Raw genomic sequence first — 19,159 nt, 5'->3', positions numbered from 1 at the left:
TTCCAGAAAACAGGTTTAAGTGAAAACTCTGCGTTAACTAACTCAGAGTAACTAGTAAACCTCCTAATAGGAGAGTCCTATGGCTTCATTCTCCTAGCAAAACAAAGCCATGAGGCTCTTCTATTAGGAGGTTTACTACTTGTTAACTAACTCAGAGTTTTCTCTTAACCCACTTTCTGGAATACCCCCCTGGACTACGCTCAGCAGAACGAAGACTATAGATCATAATAATAACGATAATAATAATAATAAGAATAATAATAATAATAATAGCTCTTCAGCATGCTAGAGGAAGAGCACTGGTAGACCGATATAAGTGAAACTGTGATCCGAACCAAAGAAAATGGAGACTGGAGACAAGCTGCTTTGAGAACAGTGAATCTGAAGTGGTGCCGTTTCACTCAATGGTATATTTGCATGTCTTAGATAAAAAAAGTCAGACTTTAAGGTACATGGCATCTTCTTGTTATGGCTATGACCAAAGCACACAGAGGTTTTCACTTTTTGTTTCTTTTTGTTTTTACTAAACAAACAAAATACACAGAAATAACAGTCTCTTCATTCACTTTATAAAAACACATATAGAGAGCTTGGCATAGAGGAACAGAGAGCAATCAATGTGACAGATTCTTGAATTACAAACGGATGACAGTTCCAAAAAAAACAAAAGCTAGATTAAGCCAGGGAGAACAATAATCAGAAGAAAACGACCCGTGAGACAATCTGCTTTTTACTTCAGCGAGGTCAAAAGGTCATTTGATTCTCATGTATTAGTTCATCTGCATTGTGACACCGTATCTCCTCTCCTCTCTCTCTCCTCTGTCTGTGCCCGGGCCGTTAGAGGAGACGTCCTGTGCATTCAGCAGAACCACAGCAACACAGCAGAACCTTCCCCTCCACGCTGCCCACGTCATAACTGTAGTCCCATGTTAGCTCTGTACCCGCTCTGATACGCCTGTCAGGGGAAGAGAAAAACCCCCCCCATGTCATTTTCTCATGTCATGAAAAGAAAGACTGTCAACATGTGGTTTAAAGAAAACGCTGCCGTCTCTAGCACAAGGGCCCCTGATGCCAATTCCAGAGACAGGTTTCAACAGTTCTTTATTTGACAGCGCGTTATGGAGGAGTGGATAACATATATATACACATTACTGACGTATTATGGATGATTGATATCATTAACAGACAGTCTCTGGTGACATCCTGAGGTGAAAGGCAGGATAAAACACTGACTTTCTTCAAATAAACATTTTATTCAGCAGTATTTGTGTCCTGTGCTCAAACAATGTATAGCCAGTAATGAGAGAAGACATGAATGGTACTGCTTTCAGGGCTTAAATGCTACCACAGATGGTGTGTGGAACAGGTTCACCTGTAACTAGAGAATGAAAGGGTAATTTAAAATGATGGTACTTCCTTTGACCACAACTTTTTGCTGATTGGCTGTCACCCAGTGAGTCATGTGAGGGACCCCTCTCTGCTTTAACTGTGGCTAATACATGACTGCAACGCTGGCCAATCCTGCTCTCTGAACACAGAGTATTTTTATCGGTATGGGAAACAGACCAATGTATGACTGACGCTCCTGCGATGTTGGACCAGAGAATTCCCAGCTGCCGTGTCAAGCTGAGGAACATGCTGACACCAGCACGCCCGGTTTGGGAGGCTGACAGAACCCACGATTAGTAACAGTACGCAAACAAATCCATGGATTGGTTCCTGCTTCCTAAACCCACCCACCCACAGGCCTAGACTAACAGCGCCAGGTTGATTCAGTGGTCAGAGCTAAGTGTGGAGAACAGCAGTTAAGGCAGGGGTTTGCTGTAAATGACACTCCAGTACTTGAGGACCAATTTCTGTTACTCATCCGTTTAAGGTTAAGAAAAAAATAGGACCGTATTTATTAGCTTAGCTGCTATACTTGTGTCAACACAATGTTTGACATTATTTTCTCCCGTGTTCCAGGTTGTTCCACCTCGTTGTCTCTTTCTGAATCAGATATTACAATGAATCTGACATGAACAGATCAGAGTACCTTAAAGCTCTTCACGAACACTTACATGAGAAGCATTTTCCGATCGGACAGTATCCTTGTGAGTCTCTTAAATTCACCCTAGCCAACAGTTGCAGTTCATCAGTGAAGTCTAACAGACACGGAGCACTACTCGAGAACGCACTTACAGAACAAACCAGTAAACAGTGAAAACAGATAAAAGGTTGAGCGACGGCCACTGACTTGCTGGTGAAGAACGCCACCCAAGGGAAGCGCAGGTCGTGCGTGTCGACGAAAACGCTCTGCACGAACAGGTTGGGACTGCAGCTGTGCTGTGGGGCAGAGCAAGACACAGGTCAGCAGAGACGTTTCCTCCCGTGTGTAAAAAAAAATCAAACAGTTCCCAGCGCTAAAGCAGCTAAAAGAGGTAATCCAGATGACAAGGACTAAGTTTAGGAGTTTTTCCTGTAGGAAAGCAACCATAAAGAAATACACTACTGTAAGATTGACAATTTGCACTAACTAGAAGTGAAAGCAGTGGACTGACTTTACACTCATTAGATTGAATATGCAGGTTAGGTAGTGAATTGAGAGTTCAGTGCCGCTACTGTTACACGATTAGTAACAGTACGCAAGCAAATCCATGGATTGGTTCCTGCTTCCTAAACCCACCCATTCACCCACCCACAGGGCTATACTAACAGCGCCAGGTTGATTCAGTGGTCAGAGGTAAGTGTGGAGAACAACAGTTAAAGAAGGGGTTTGCTGTAAATGACACTCCAGTACTTGAGGACCAATTTCAATTTCAGTTTCAAAGGTCAGTGGAGAAGTTTCCTCCTGTGCAGATATGACAGAGTCAAGACGGAACACGGAATACTGTGACTGTGACTGTGGGATTATGTTTGGTGTAAATAAACCTGTGTGTGTTATTGTCTGACTGTTAAAAATGCTCTTCTGGGATTCATTTCCTCAGCAGGTGATTAATACACACTTTACTTTACAGATGCTTCTGCTCCAGTGTCCACCCCTGACAGTAAGAGAGTTCAGGGTCTGAAAACCGATCCAGTCCAAACATTTTGCATAACAACCCTTATGATCTCACTTTCCAGTGGGCAGTCCCCCAAACCGTTTTTACAACGAAAAGGTGAAACTTTAGCATTTTGCACCAGAAATGCTCATCCTACATAAAGATCTAAAACACACACAAAACCATTTTGATCTTGCCTTGAACGGTCATGGCTGCATCGACAAAGAATTTCCAAATAAATTATTTTAAATGTAAAATGTTCGATGTATATATAAACACACATATACACATTTCATGGTAGGTCAGGGGATACTGAGTGCTGTTTAATCTTATTGATATTCTTCTGGCTTGTGTTTGGGGATGAAACAAAACAAGAGCATCCTCTGCTTCTTGGTCTTTAAAATGAGATATGAAGCTATTTTCACTCAGGCAGCCGTGCATGGAATACCTGTGCCACCCATTACAATTAAATTAAAATTAATTAAAACCTAAAGAACAGAAAACGGTGGTAAATACTGAAATCATGCTGAAACCCCACCTCAGAAAAAAAAAAGAGATGACAGTTTAATAGTGAAACTGGGTCTTTAAGTCAGTAAAGGGGAACTTGCCTTTAAAGACAGGTATATATATCTTACAACAGAACTTCCCTCTCCTATTCCGTCTCTCAGACAGTCTGTCACTCTTATTAAACTCTTCTCTCACAGTCTGTCACTCTTATTAAACTCTTCTCTCTCACAGTCTGTAACTCTTATGAAACTCTTCTCTCTCACACAGTCTGTCACTCTTATGAAACTCTTCTCTCTCACACAGTCGGTCACTCTTATGAAACTCTTCTCTCTCACACAGTCTGTCACTCTTATGAAACTCTTCTCTCTCACACAGTCTGTCACTCTTATGAAACTCTTCTCTCTCACACAGTCTGTCACTCTTATGAAACACTTCTCTCTCACAGTCTGTCACTCTTATGAAACTCTTCTCTCTCACAGTCTGTAACTCTTATTAAACTCTTCTCTCACACAGTCTGTAACTCTTATGAAACACTTCTCTCTCACAGTCTGTAACTCTTATGAAACACTTCTCTCTCACAGTCTGTAACTCTTATGAAACACTTCTCTCTCACAGTCTGTAACTCTTATTAAACTCTTCTCTCACACAGTCTGTAACTCTTATGAAACTCTTCTCTCTCACACAGTCTGTCACTCTTATGAAACTCTTCTCTCTCACACAGTCTGTCACTCTTATGAAACTCTTCTCTCTCACACAGTCTGTCACTCTTATGAAACTCTTCTCTCTCACACAGTCTGTCACTCTTATGAAACTCTTCTCTCTCACACAGTCTGTCACTCTTATGAAACACTTCTCTCTCACAGTCTGTCACTCTTATGAAACTCTTCTCTCTCACAGTCTGTAACTCTTATGAAACACTTCTCTCTCACAGTCTGTAACTCTTATTAAACTCTTCTCTCACACAGTCTGTAACTCTTATGAAACACTTCTCTCTCACAGTCTGTAACTCTTATGAAACACTTCTCTCACACAGTCTGTAACTCTTATGAAACTCTTCTCTCTCACACAGTCTGTCACTCTTATGAAACTCTTCTCTCTCACACAGTCTGTCACTCTTATGAAACTCTTCTCTCTCACACAGTCTGTCACTCTTATGAAACTCTTCTCTCTCACAGTCTGTCACTCTTATGAAACTCTTCTCTCACACAGTCTGTAACTCTTATTAAACTCTTCTCTCACACAGTCTGTAACTCTTATGAAACACTTCTCTCTCACAGTCTGTAACTCTTATGAAACACTTCTCTCACACAGTCTGTAACTCTTATGAAACACTTCTCTCTCACAGTCTGTAACTCTTATGAAACTCTTCTCTCTCACAGTCTGTAACTCTTATGAAACTCTTCTCTCTCACAGTCTGTAACTCTTATTAAACTCTTCTCTCACTCACGTTTAGGTAGCGGGCGATGTTACCCTCTTGCTGTGCATCGATAATGTAACAGGTCTTCTCTCCGTCAAACAGGGTCCGTGCAGAGATGTTGGAGGGTAATTTTTTCTCTTTTTTTGGAGGTGTTGTCGATCCTGTCGGCTTCACCTTCCTGTGTGAGGACTTAATGGCGAACCCGGGGGTGGGCTTCGTGGTTTTCCTCCTCTCCAGACCTGAGAGGGGGGAAGCCAACAGTTGCGGAATTTTCAAAGGCAGACATGCTACACATCACCAACTACTTTCTGAGAACCATGCCCACTTTTCAATAGGCGCTTTCGCACCGGAGGAACTTTTCCATAGTTCTTAGAACTGTTGGAGATATTAGGCTGAAAGTAGGAGCTGGAGAAGACTTTTCTTGCTACAACTGTTCATACACACACTGTCAGAGTATGATTTCCATTTATGAGACTGAAACCAAAGCAAAACAAATTAGTTATGTAAACACACCTCCCTCTTAAGAAATACAGTTAACTTAAACCCACAGGTCTAGGAAATTTCTAAAGGAATCTGTTGATTTCAAAAGATCGGACAGACATTTGTCATTGTTTGTTCTATCTATTGTCTCTGGGAGTTCTTCCTGAATACTGTGAATGCTGGGGGGAAAACATCCAGTGCAGAGAGACCCCTGACGTCATCCCCAATATCATGTTTTTTGGGGTTTTTTTCCAACAAATCCAGTTCCAGCTTGTGAACTGCTGTCTCTAAAGTTGGTTTTTCATCCAATGTGAATTTTTTTCCATTGCCAATCATCAAGCATTGACAGTCTTCCTGCAGTAATATTTGCACATATTTGTAAACATACCCATTTGCCACATTAGCAAGAAGCTGTTAGCAGTTTAAACCACCTCAGGCTACAGTGTGCAACATCACACAGACACAGACAGACAGAGAGCTACCAGCGCTCTTGATCTTAGACTCCTGGGTTCCACCACTCTGTTTCTCAGAGTGGGGTGTTGTCGTGGTTACAGAGGTCCCGTCTTCAGAGCAACAGGCTTCACTCTCATAGCCCTCTTTTATCTTCTCCACACACTCAATATAATCCAGGTTAGCCAGGTAGTCATCAGCTAACCCCTGACCCTCCGCGGTCACCATGTCCTCTGTCACGACCCGCCCTACATCCACATATATGAGAGAGAGAGAGAGAGAGAGAGAGGGAGAGAGAGAGAGAGAGAGAGAGAGAGAGGGGGGAGAGAGAGAGGGGGGGGGGGCTTCAGTGAATGGTAAGGGAAAGAAGCTTTTATCAATCATTATTACACTGACTAAACTGTCAATAAAGCGAAACAACTGTAAACATCTGTAAATAAAGTTAGAGTGTGACTAAGTGAGTGAGACAGTGACACACTGAGGGAGTGACTAAGTGAGAGAGTACATGAGTGTGAGAGAATGTTTAAGTGGCCCTGTTTAAGTAGCCCTGAAAAAAAGTCTTTTTATACACAGCCCGTATAACTACAGCTACACAGTTCCCGAAACCTGGTTCGAACCTGTGAAGAGACACACAAATGTGCCTTTGGCTACGTCGTCTTGGCAACGGACCCCCCAGCCCTTGTGCTGAGTCATGAAGAGCTGGAGGCGGAGCTGGAGTCCGTGCTGAACGAGCCTGTTAGAGCACATCCTGGGGTCGCAGCGACAGAGTGGGTTACACTCATACACCCTGCAGACAGACAGACAGACAGACAGACAGACAGACAGACAGACAGACAGAGACGAATCAAAACATGACTGCCCAAAAGACTGGACATAGATGTAACAGTCAGACAGAAATCAATAAAACAGCAAAAAAAAAATCCATTAACACACACTCATCCATACCAGGCAGTTCACGGTTCACGCAGACAAACAGAATCTCACCCAGTGGGCAGACAGCGCTGCAGTCTCTTATGTGTGTATCCAGCATTAACATCCACAGGACCTCCAGGAAACAGCTCCGTCGCTTCGATGGTCAGCTGCTGGCAAGAACACTTCGACCTGAAAAGGACACACACACACACACACACACACACGCCACAGAAATCATCCTACAAATGATACTCACATCATCTTACAGATGCAGAAACACACACACATACATTTGGATAAAAACATCGCTACACTCTATCACTGTGCATGTATGTGACATTCACACTCTCACCCACCTGTCTCTGCAGCCATCAGTACAGTCACAGCCAATCAGAAAGCTCAGATCAGTGCTGACCGGGATGCCCGGGGCGAGCGACCTATGCCGCGTGTACTTCACCGCGGGCAGCGGAGTGGCGTCCACCTCGTTTACGCAGGGCACGGGAACCAGCTCCTCTCCCTCGGAAACGTCCGGCAGGGAGAAGAACGGCGGAGCGTCCGCAGACACGCAGGGAGGAGGAGCGCGGTTCACCAGGACAAAGAAGTCCAGACAGAACATATCCAGGAACAGGAAGTCGCAGCGCGTCTCCCACAGGAAGTCCTGGATCTCTCCCATGTCACACATTGTCTGACCACAGGGTGCTCTGTAGAAGACATGGAATGATGCCTGGGGAGAGAGACAGAGCAGTCAGGAGTTGGTGAAGAGACAGAGGAAAGAGAGAGAGAGAGCTACAGGGAGAAATACACAAAGACTGGCAACTGGTGGATATGATGTCTTGTTAAGGATCCAGATGAGGTCAGTCAGTATACCAGCTTTGAGAATAAGCGATGTTGTATGTCTGGTTCAGTGCCAAAACTGTTTTTTTTTTTTTTTTTGAACCAAACCTCATGATGTGCAAGGTCCAAACGGCTACTAAAAAGTGTTCAGGGACTCCTAAGAACCTCGTTTGGTCCCTCTCTTCTCTCTCCTTCCTTCAATTTCCCACCTCCATTTTCTCCTCCAGTATGAAATACCATTTTGTCCCGTTTAACCCTCCCAAACCATTAGAGTCCCAGGATTCTGACCGCAACGCCTGTTTACCCATGATCCCCACCTTGCCGTCCAGACGCCTGCGTGCGATCATGCGACGGAAGTTGCAGAGAAGCGGGATGAGGAGGGGGTTTCGGCCGCGGTGCAAATCCGGATTCTGAGGTCTGAGCCCATCCAGGCACACCGGGCTGCACTGGTGAGGTTTGTATGTCAGAGGATTCCACAGGAGAGGACAGGGTGCCGGTCGCTTGGCACTGAGGGGGGAGAACAGGAATAGAAATATCTGGTTTAATTAAGGGAACTACAAATGTTACTACGAAGCGCCGTCTTGAATTTCAACGCTGCGGCCCCTCCCACTTTTTACCGGCAGGGTTTGAGAGTGATTGGTCCATCAATCATAGAGCTATGAGTACAGCTCTCACACTGTAAGCCCTCACAGTGCCAATGTCTAAGATAAGGATTTCAGGGAGAACTTTAACGGCACGACCATCTTCAGTGGGCATTTACCATATTAAAAACACAAGGCAGCTCTACACATGTCTCTACCCATGAAAACTATGGAGAATTCACAGCACCAAAATAATAAAACAAAACGCATGTAGGAGCAATAAATAATAAATACAAAAGTGTGAAAAAGATAAATGAGTCAAAATAAATACACTGAGATGAACATTCATAAATAAATGTTTAAGAATTTGGAGATGACTGTGTAGAGACCAGTGCATATGGCAGCTACGGGGGGGGGAATTAGTAAACCTCTTCATTCTGGCAATTAAGTCTGAGTCCTCCACTGAGAATGACATCATTTTTGACACAGAAAATAAAAACTGGATTTTTTTTTCTTAACTGACGTGTTAAACGGGGCCTTCTCTGACTCAGCGGCGGTTGCTGTGGCGACAGCCAAAGCCGTTTCTCTGTCTGGTGTGTTCTCAGAGGAGGCTGGCAGAGGGAGGGCGATTCTGTGTAGAACCACTCGGGGCTGAAGACGACTGGGCAGGCTGATGCCCTGCTGCGTAAGCGACCGTGTCCCCTCTTTGTCAGCTGACACGCCACCTCTCAGACGGCTGGCGGTTGTCGTAGTGACTGTTGTTGTGGTAACTGCCGATGATGTCTCTGTTGCTGAGGAATCCGAGTTGGTTTTTGAATTGATTTGGAGCGTTCTGTTGCTGTTAAACTTGACAATCTTTCCTACTGAACAATAGAGATCAACAGAGAGGAAAGATCATCATAAAATTAAAAAAAAAAAAAAACACAAAGAAGTACCATCACTACAAGCAACTAACCAATCAACTCATCTCTTTCCATGTAAATGCAGACCTTCTTTGGAGGAAGTTTGCTGTTTTTGTTCAGCCAAGTGTTTCCTGATGCTGCAGATATGTTTCAGACGCCCTGAACCCTTATAGAGCCATTCAGTGTGTTTGTCTTTCTGAAATACAAGGACAGCCCAGTATTACCACAGACATCAGGCTACCTCTCTCTCTCTCTCTCTCTCTCTCTCTCTCTCACACACACACACACACAGTCTAACCGCCTGTCTACTCCAACAAAACCCTTCAAGCAGTTAAAAAACACCCACCAAAGAGTCAATCATCATCACACTGGTGTGTCAGAGAGGAGGAGTCTTCAGTTCGTTTAATGAAAAGTCATTGAGAAGAACTGACTTGGGACCCTCTGGTCAGGGCCCTTTACCGTGAACTGGACATGGATGAGGCTCCCGTCCACCTCCGTGACCTTGCAGTCCTCCCAGTTTCCCCGGAGCTTCACCTGCACGTCCACGCCAGCCCGCAGGAACACGCTGAGGGGACTGGGGTAATATCGCAGGTACTCCTCCACCTGGGATCGCCATTCCTCGTCATCGATATCCTCACATACGTTTTCCACTGCGACAGGAGAGAGAGGCCGGGGCTGAGGTCAGATAGAATGAAAGGAAAAAAAAAAACGAGTGGAAGAGATGCTTTGAGAGAAGACACGAGTGGAGGAGATGTAGGGAGAGGAATGAAAACGGTTAAAGCCGTCGTGGGCCGTCGAGGAGAGAGCTCTTTTACTGTTTACAAAAGTAGACATGCCACACATCACCAACTACCTTATGACAATGACATGTTAGAGAGAGAGAGAGAGAGAGAGAGAGAGAGAGAGAGAGAGAGAGAGAGAAGGAAAGAGAGAGAGAGAGAGAGAGAGAGAGAGAGAGAGAGAGAGAGTGAGAGAGTGAGAGAGAAAGAAGGAGAACTTCTTTACGTGGTTTGCAGACCAGGTGAAGGTCTGGCAGGGCGACATACGCAGTGCTTCCCTCGTCATAAAACACCAAGAATCTGAAACGAAACGTTTTCGGAACCTCAACACAGGACAGCACGAGTTCTACCTGTTATGACGCTCTGCTTAACGTGTCAGTAAATATGTAAATCTGGCCCTGATATTTCTTTTACTGGTTGTTCTGGTTTTCTACTCTCACGTAAGGTAAATGTGACCTTGATAAAATTGCTAAGGGGTTCTGTTTTCACAACAGTGTAAAGTTCTAAAGGTAGAGATTGTAAAATCCCAACTCACATCATTTACAGACTAAACAACTATTTATATTAGAGTACACGACAGTGCACCGAAAAAAGGAAAAAAAAAACATTTCTGAGATCTGTTCCTGAGACATCATAATATACCCCTTTTCGCTTTAAGCCTTCTACCTCCATATCTGCCAAAAAGTGTCAGCTCATCTTCATACCAATTTGTTAACATATGATTGACACATTTAATAGTTAACCAGCAGGTCAGAAGCACTGAGCCAGTGAAACATTTTTCTTCCCAAACTCATGTTCACAAAAACAAATCGTCATACAGTTGAAAAAAGGTTAAAGTACTAACCTCATTCGGTTTTTTCGGTCTGGCAGTTCGGCGATGACGGCAGAACACAGCCGAGAGTCCTCGTCCTCCGTGTGCTTTGCGACCACTCGCGCACCCACAAACAGCTGCTTGAGCAGAGGAGGTCCAAAAAACGCCACGTGGTGTCCAGGCAACAGGCGCTTTCCTTTCCCTCCATCAAACTGCACCTCGTACTTATGACCGCCAACGTCTGCGCGTTAAGGAGGAGAGAAGGGAGGAGCATGGGCGGTTGGCTTCAGTTTCAGGCACAGAGGAAAACACACGCCCCTTTAGCCTCCCTCTCCCCTCACAGGCAACCACAAAAAGAAACCTTCTCACACAGTACCCTGAAGTAATGGTAATATATACTACAACTCCCATGATCCATCATCAAGTCCCTCAATGCACAGTTAGCAGTCAGCTGGCAACCACAAAAAGAAACCTTCTCACACAGTGCCCTGAAGTACAATGAATACATGGGAACGTCGTGTCTGACATGGAGCGACCACTGAACAGGAAAGAACAAGAAACTGTCCACTGTGTATGTGGGTGGAGAAGAGACTGTCCACTGTGTACACGGGTGGAGATAAAGAGACTGTCCACTGTGTACACGGGTGGAGATAAAGAGACTGTCCACTGTGTACACGGGCGGAGATAAAGAGACTGTCCACTGTGTACACGGGTGGAGAAGAGACTGTCCACTGTGTACGTGGGTGGAGATAAAGAGACTGTCCACTGTGTACACGGGTGGAGATAAAGAGACAAAGGCATCCGTGTACCCAGTGATGGCTTTACCTGCTCTGATTTCTGTGACGGAGCCCTGACACCACGCGTTGGTCTTCCTTCCCAGAATCCTCATGTTAACCTTCAGTTCCTCCCCCTGCAGGCAGTCATCTGTCTGAGCTGGCGTATTCAGCGGGGCCTGGGACACTGATCAGACCAGCCCGTTTATGAGACTCAAAGAGGGAAAATCATTCACTGTGTAATGCACTCCCATAATCCATTAGCAGTCAGCTGGTGATACATACTACAACTCCCATAATCCATTATCAAGTCCCTTAATGCACAGTTAGCAGTCTGCTGGTAATATATATTACAACTCCCATAATCCATTATTAGTGTTCCCTCTGTTCTACAATGACAACTCCCATGATCCGTCTTCAGCAGTTCACCCCCAGCAGTTCTGTACAACCACAGAATTCAGAGATAAAATAGGAACATGTAAGGTGAAGATGACCTCACCGTATTCAACAACTATACTGTGAGGAGTACAGCAGGGCCGGCCCAGTTGTCTTAGGTGGAATGATGACTGAGGGTATTCTAAATGGTGAGGTTAACGCACCGGCCGATGCTGTCAGTCGCTGACTTCAAAACCACCACGGCCAACAAGACCAAAGCAAAACAAAACAAAGAGATTTAATACTCCATAGAAACAGAGAGAGTTGGCTCACCACTGCTGGAAGTTGTCATGGTGATGACAGTCGCACTGGAGGTAGATAGGGCTGTACTGGGTAGGACAGAAACAACACTCGAGGACGTGCTGGGGGTAGCTGTTGTATCCGTCGCTGTGATGGTGTTGCCATGGGAATGGTTGCTTGGTGTTACAATACTGTCACCCACTGTATCCACAGGTGTGCTTGTTTTGGCAACTGGATCTGAGACTATAGGCGTTTTGGGTGCTGATGCCACAGAGCTGGGGGCAGGTGTGTTGGTGGCGTGTGTGAGATTGGGGGAACAGGATTCGTTTGTGATAGACGGAGTTCTGGCACATAAACTGGGTTGAGTGGGAATTTTGCTGGTAGTGTTTACTGGTGTAGATGTCTCAGCAGTCAAACATTTGAGACTTTCCATCGCTGTATTTGTTGCGGTAGAGGACTCTGCGGGGCTTTGACTTGATGCGATGTCTTTCAGTCCACCTGGGGACAGTTTTTTAGGTTTGGAATGGGGTTCACAGGTTCTTTTTTGGGGTCCTTTTTTCATCACTCCATTGGGGAGTGCAGGAGATTTCGACGGACTGAGGGCACCTGCAGTTGCAGATGTAGATGGCACATCGATGGTTGTAGCTGTAGTGGTGGGTGAGACATCGGTAACTGAACTTGTCGAGGTGGATGGGGATTTAGCGCTTGTAGTAGATATTTCAGGTGTGTTAACTCTTTGAGAAAAGTTCTTCACAAGCTGGCAGGCCTTCTCAATGCCTGCAGACATCTCTCCAAACTGACAGACAGAGAGAGAGAGAGTTTATGGATTGTTCTACTATGTGTTCATCTATGTGAATTGAATGTTCAGGCCAGTCCTCACCTCTGACTCACTCTCTGGTAATCTTTCTTGTTCAGCTTTAACAGACAGAGAGAGAGACATGTCAGACAAAACAAAAACCTAATGCACTCCTGTTTTTTTCTCTCAAATGTGTCCATGCCATGTAAGCTTTAGATGCCCAAGTTTGTGCAGTTTATCTGTTTAGATAGATTGTCTCTGCTTCTCTTAGTTTCTCTATTAAGCCACAGTCAGTCTCAGCCATGATCTAATGACACATGGCAAACATCCTTTCACAGACTAAGCCATACATTTCTCACAAAATATCCTATTTCCTATGGTCATTTAGTATGTTACAGCATTGCTGTAAAATGACAGCTCGGCATAAATGTAGAGGCTTGTAACCACGGCCATGTCAGAGTCGCTATCTGGTAAAACTGTTGAGTCAAAATAAAAAAAAAAAAAAAAACAGTTGTCAACATTCCTGGCATGTGTTTGTAACTACGCAACGCTGGGACACTCAATGATCACATGTTTCAGAGGGTGAATATCTATAGACTGCCCAAAGCCACTCCCAAAATCATTACACACCTCTGATGTCTTTGACAGTTACCCATAAGAAACTTCTTTTTTTGTTGTTTATGCAAAACTAAATTTTCTCTGAAACAGATCTATTGATAGATTCTATGAACAGAGGAAGAGGTTCATCTTTGCATCAGCGTTAACTGTTTCCCACTCTTTGAACACTCCGCTGCTTTTCTGTCTCTCTGTTTTGTTTTTTTTCTCTGTGATTCATTTTTAGGCAGTGAATTACTCCTCATGCCCCTGAGTTTTCTCTTGTCTTTGCTTTTGTGTGAAACAAAGACTCGTTTGGAGTCCCTGGAAAAGTAAGTCCAAAACTTCAAACAGAAACTGTGAAACTTTTCAAACGCACAAGTTTTTTTTTGTTTTCTTTGGAATTTGGTAACCAAATTCCAAATGTTTTGCACTATTAATATTTTCAAATAACAAAAAAAAAAAACCACACTTGCTGTATTTTAGAGACAAACTAGATATGAAATGTCAATTCAATCATTCTCAATCTCACAATGTTACAAATTCAAAATTCCTGATAAGAACACTGTTCACCACAGTCGCTGTTTTACCTTCGTCGTCAATAATCTGAATGACATTGACAGGCTGTGTGACCTTGTCTTCATCCTCTGAGTCCGTGTCTCTGTAGTCCAATCCCAGCTGCCCATACAGGCCTCTTACCACTGACTCACACTCTAAGACTGACCTGGGTCAAGCCAAAGACCAATCAGAACACAGGAAAAGAGGCAGCCAGACAACAGAACAACCCCAGTAATGACTCAGCAATGAGAGAAATCAGGTCAGAACCCCACCCCACAAAAAAAAAAAAAAAAAAAAAGTAAGTTAAAAAAAAAAAATTAGACAGCAAGGAAAAGAGAAAAATGTTTCAAGAACTTTCACTCACTGAATTATTCTTTTGCTCACCAGACAAATTTGTCGCCAACTCTAACAAACATCGTGGGACACATCGCCATCAACGGTTATGTGAGGCGAAATCTCGCTCACATTTTTTATAGCGACTGTAATGGTGGATACAAACTTCCTCACCATACATACACACACACTTTCATGAATTGCTTTCAAACAGGTTAGAAGGGGTCACCTCTAGGTTACACACAAACTCACACTCTCCCTCTCTCTCTCTCACACACACACACACACACACACACACACTCACTGGCATGCGTTTCTGTAGAGCAGCTGGGTGAGAAACATGTCCTTCTCTCTCTGCTTCACCAGTTCCTCCATCCGGGCCACTTCAGCTCTGTGCTTCATCAACGAATCATCCTTCTCCACCTCTGCCCGGACCCAGCGCAGCAATTCCTCATCCTCCGATAAATCTATCCCCTCCTCCTTCTCTTCTTCCATCCTCTCTGATCAGTTAGGACACGGTGGCACAAAAAAAAAAAGACAAAAACAAAAATTCCCTATTCATGTGCAGAATTTTACTAAGCCTGAATAAATATCTTTAATATAAATATCATTTTTCATGACTCATTAAGGCTTTTGAAAACAGTTGAAACTCCGTGTCACGGCTGTTTGAGGAGACTGGATGCCTGTGCAGCTTAGCGTCACTTTTATTTAAATGGGACACAGAAACAAAAGACTTGACGGAACTTACAAGGACGCAGGTTCAGGCTTCAGGCAGACACACCAACACAGCATAAGATAAAAGCAAAGCAATTCCACACAAAGTAAAAGCCAAAACTAGGAGCTTTTATACTGAACAGAGCAGGACTTGTCATAACTGAAAACAGGTGGAACTAATGATTAGACTGACAAGATAAACTAAGGAAACCAGGTAGTAACAGAAACTTTAACCAAAACTAGCCACTAGAGGGGGAAAGAGAGGACCAGGGCATGACAGTAACCCCGTTCTAACACCCGGCTCCTGCTGCAGAATGTACCATCTTGGGGAAACCAGGGAGCCAGGAGGACCAGGAGACTCAGAGAGGATAGCGACAGATAGCAGGGGTTGGATAAGAGACAGGGCTGGGTGGTCCGGAGGTTCTGGTGGCGTACCGGAAGACCGAGCTGGGCGGCCTGGAGGCTCTGGAGACGGGCCAGGAGATTGAGGTGGGCGGTTTGGAGGCGAACCAGGAGACAGGACTGCGACATTGTCCGGAAGCGCTGCAGGAGCCAAGGGAAGGGCCTCTGAGGCAACGGGAACAGGACCAGGGACTGGAGACCCAGAGGTGGGCATGACCTATGCAGCGACAGGAACAGGACCAGGGACTGGAGACCCAGAGGTGGGCATGACCTATGCAGTGACAGGAACAGGACCAGGGACTGGAGACCCAGAGGTGGGCATGACCTATGCAGTGACAGGAACAGGACCAGGGACTGGAGACCCAGAGGTGGGCATGACCTATGCAGCGACAGGAACAGGACCAGGGACTGGAGACCCAGAGGTGGGCATGACCTATGCAGTGACAGGAACAGGACCAGGGACTGGAGACCCAGAGGTGGGCATGACCTATGCAGCGACAGGAACAGGACCAGGGACTGGAGTCCCAGAGGTGGGCATGACCTCTGTAGTGACAGGAACAGGACCAGGGACTGGAGACCCAGAGATGGGCATGACCTATGCAGTGACAGGAACAGGACCAGGGACTGGAGACCCAGAGGTGGGCATGATCTCTGCAGTGACAGGAACAGGACCAGGGACTGGAGACCCAGAGGTGGGCATGATCTCTGTGGTGACTGGAACAGGACCAGGGACTGGAGACCCAGAGGTGGGCATGATCTCTGTGGTGACTGGAGCAAGAGACTGAGAGGCAGGCAAGGCGTCTCCGGAGATAGGACCAGGACCAGAACACCCAGAGGTGAGTGCTGCCTCTGTGTCGATAGAACCAGGAGATCCAGAGGCGAGTGCTCCCTCTGCGGTGTCTGGGTCCAACACCAGTGTCCCCGTGGTGACTGGATCCAGAGGTTGGGCCCCCGCTACAAGAAAGTTCCCCACCAAGACTGATTCTGGAGTCCTGTCTGTGGAAGAGACCCCCACCGCAAACCGGACCCGGAGCTGGCGTCCCTGCTGCAGTTGGACCCATCTGCATGGCAGGAGAAGGAACTGGGTCTGGTTCTGCTGGGTTGGGGGGAACAGTGAGCTGTAGCACTGAGGTGGCAGGCAGCAGCAACGAGAGGTTAGATGTTGAGCGAGCAGAGGGAGCCGTCACAGCAAGAGTCGAACCCCGCTCGTCCCAATCCCGGGCGGCGACGACTCCTCTGCCAATGCTTTGCCCGTGGCAGAGCCCCCCCCCCCCCGTCAACCCTGACTTCCCCAACAACACTACCATTGGGTCAAAGGCGTCACAGAGATGAGTTCGGTTCATCACATGAGGCCTTAGGGGAAGATAAGAGGTGTAGTACCAAAGGTACCCCCACCTCTCCTCCACCAGTCAACTGCCCGTCTCAGCGCTCGTCCCTCCAAGTAACTGATGAAGGCCGATGTCCTGTCGTTGTCACTATGGATCCCCGTACATGAAAAGCACAGGGAGCATGCCAATAGGAAATACCCGCACCTCTGAGGGGATCCATCGTACCTTTCTGGGAGCTTGCCCAACTGAAACCAGCCCGCTGCATCCACGGGTGGGTGTGGAATTCTGTCACGGTTGTTTGACAGGAGACTGGATGCATGTGCAGCTTAGCGTCACTTTTATTTAAATGGGACACAGAAACAAAAGACTTCATGGAACTTACAAGGACGCAGATTCAGGCTTCAGGCAGACACACCAACACAGCATAAGATAAAAGCAAAGCAATTGCACATAAAGTAAAAGCCAAAACTAGGAGCTTTTATACTGAACAGAGCAGGGCCTGTCATAACTGAAAACAGGTGGAACTAATGATTAGACTGACAAGATAAACTAAGGAAACCAGGTGGTGACAGAAACCTTAACCAAACCTAGCCACTAGGGGGGGAAAGAAGAGACCAGGGCGTGACACTCCACTAAATTAACGATGAGCACAAAATATCTTAATATCAGCACAATCAACTAAACTGGTCAACCAGTTTTCTTGAAAGTGAAAAATTAGATTTTAACCTATTTTAGATCTGGAACTGACTTTTTTAGTTACAAAGTTATCTAAAAAAATGAATTATTCGTAAAAATTTTAATAGAAAGCTAATTTTAATTACAGAGAGTAAATGGAGGGTAAGACCACACTAATGAATCAGACATGAATAATGCAGAACTTGTCTGTCCATGAGAAATGACGGGATATTCAGACCACCTTGCTCATCGGCCACTGTCACTGCCTATAGTGACAGCTCCTGCGTTAGACAGCTTCCAAGTTTGGCCTAGATGACAGCCAATGACTCCCTGCCTGTGGACAGTTACCGACCAATAAGACCGCACCCTGGGAACAAACAAGGGAGAAACACGTCAGCCGCATTCTACTTTCAGACGTAGAAGTATTTCCTTGATATTGACCATAATAGGTGCCAGTGTCACCAAACACCACAGAGTGAGACAGAGAACAACTGCAGTGAACTCACCCCTGCCAGCCCATACGATCACAGCCAATGGTCTTCCTGTCTTCTCACGTCAACAGCCAGTAGGTGTGGGTTTAGAAGAGCGATTTCCCCTCCACTGTTTTTATCGATCGAGAAAGGCAAGAGAGAGAGAGAGAGAAAGAGAAAGAGAGAAAGAGTGAGAGAGGAAGAGAGAGCGAGAGAGAGAGAGAGAGAGCGAGAGAGAGAGAGAGAGAGCGAGAGAGAGAGAGAGAGAGAGAGAGAGAATTTCATGCAGAGGACATCTTTACTGTCTTGTCTTCTAAATGTTCATGTGAAGCCAACATATTTGTATTTAAAGACAAAATCTAAAAATGTATTTAAATAAAAAAATGTAAAATTCATTTTCTAAGCCCGCTTATCTTAATTAGGGTCATGGGGGGTGCTGGACCCTATCCCAGCATTCACTGGGGTGAAAGGCAGGGAAACATCCTGGACAGGTCACCAGGACAGACACACAAACAAACACATTCACACACAGGGGTCATTTAGTATCTCCAATTCACCTGACGTACATGTCTTTGGACTGTGGGAGGAAACTGGAGCTCCCAGAGAAAACCCACGCAGACACTGGGAGAACATGCAAACTCAACACAGAAAGGACCCTGGTTACCTGGCCAGGACCTTCTTGCTGTGAGGTGACAGCACCACCCAATGCACCACCGTGCCACAAATATAAAATTTAAAAACAAAAAATCAAAAACAAAATTTCTGAGGTTGGTGAAACAGAAATCTCTAAAGCAGAAATATCACGTAGTTTGATGACACAGAAGGAAAACAGGAAAAGAGAAAGCATTTGACTTGAACTTCTTTGGTATGGACATTATAACAAATATTTAATCTTAGAATTTCTCTCATGCATAGTTACTAAGTATTAGAAATATCTAATTTCACTTCACAAAGTTAGAGCATATTGCAAATACACACCATAACTTATCAAATGAAGAAGTCATTATAACGGTAAGTGCCTAATACTGAATAATCAATGTGAAATAACGGCAAATACTACTAGCGACCACTAGTGTTGTCCAAGAATAGCTAGTAAACAACGATGCAGCTGGTGGAGCAAGCTATTATTACTCACTAAACGTTTATTG

The 19,159-nt window shown here is 45.2% G+C and overlaps 1 protein-coding gene across 1 annotated transcript; it reads right to left on the bottom strand.

The window, feature by feature from the left end:
* Positions 1–792: 792 nt before the first annotated feature.
* Positions 793–18,068, bottom strand: setdb1a (SET domain bifurcated histone lysine methyltransferase 1a). Its single transcript, XM_030788576.1, has 19 exons — positions 18,048–18,068; positions 17,783–17,908; positions 14,727–14,922; positions 14,122–14,255; positions 12,175–12,639; positions 11,519–11,653; positions 10,727–10,934; positions 10,109–10,182; positions 9,563–9,753; positions 9,191–9,299; positions 8,725–9,064; positions 7,938–8,127; positions 7,143–7,510; positions 6,859–6,975; positions 6,492–6,661; positions 5,907–6,122; positions 4,975–5,183; positions 2,237–2,325; positions 793–955 (listed from the first exon to the last, which is right to left on the bottom strand). Exons 3-19 carry the CDS (start codon positions 14,915–14,917, stop codon positions 838–840), a joined length of 3,324 nt encoding a protein of 1,107 aa, XP_030644436.1. The 5' UTR covers positions 14,918–14,922; positions 17,783–17,908; positions 18,048–18,068; the 3' UTR covers positions 793–837.
* Between the last annotated feature and the right edge of the window lie 1,091 nt (positions 18,069–19,159).

This window comes from Chanos chanos, chromosome 12, assembly GCF_902362185.1.
Source record: "Chanos chanos chromosome 12, fChaCha1.1, whole genome shotgun sequence".
NCBI classification, from domain to species: domain Eukaryota; kingdom Metazoa; phylum Chordata; class Actinopteri; order Gonorynchiformes; family Chanidae; genus Chanos; species Chanos chanos.
The sequence above is the reverse complement of the archived record's forward strand: the minus strand, read 5'-3'. Positions and strand labels throughout refer to the sequence as shown.

Excerpts from the sequence above, each read along its gene's own strand:
- setdb1a (XM_030788576.1), bottom strand. The coding sequence starts at position 14,917 with ATGGAAGAAGAGAAGGAGGAGGGGATAGATTTATCGGAGGATGAGGAA. Across the intron at positions 8,128-8,724 it reads GAGAAGGCCCCGTTTAACAC|TGCCAAGCGACCGGCACCCT; the intron begins GTCAGTTAAGAA and ends CTCCCCCCTCAG. Across the intron at positions 5,184-5,906 it reads GTCTAAGATCAAGAGCGCTG|GTCTGGAGAGGAGGAAAACC; the intron begins GTAGCTCTCTGT and ends CCCCCCTCTCAG.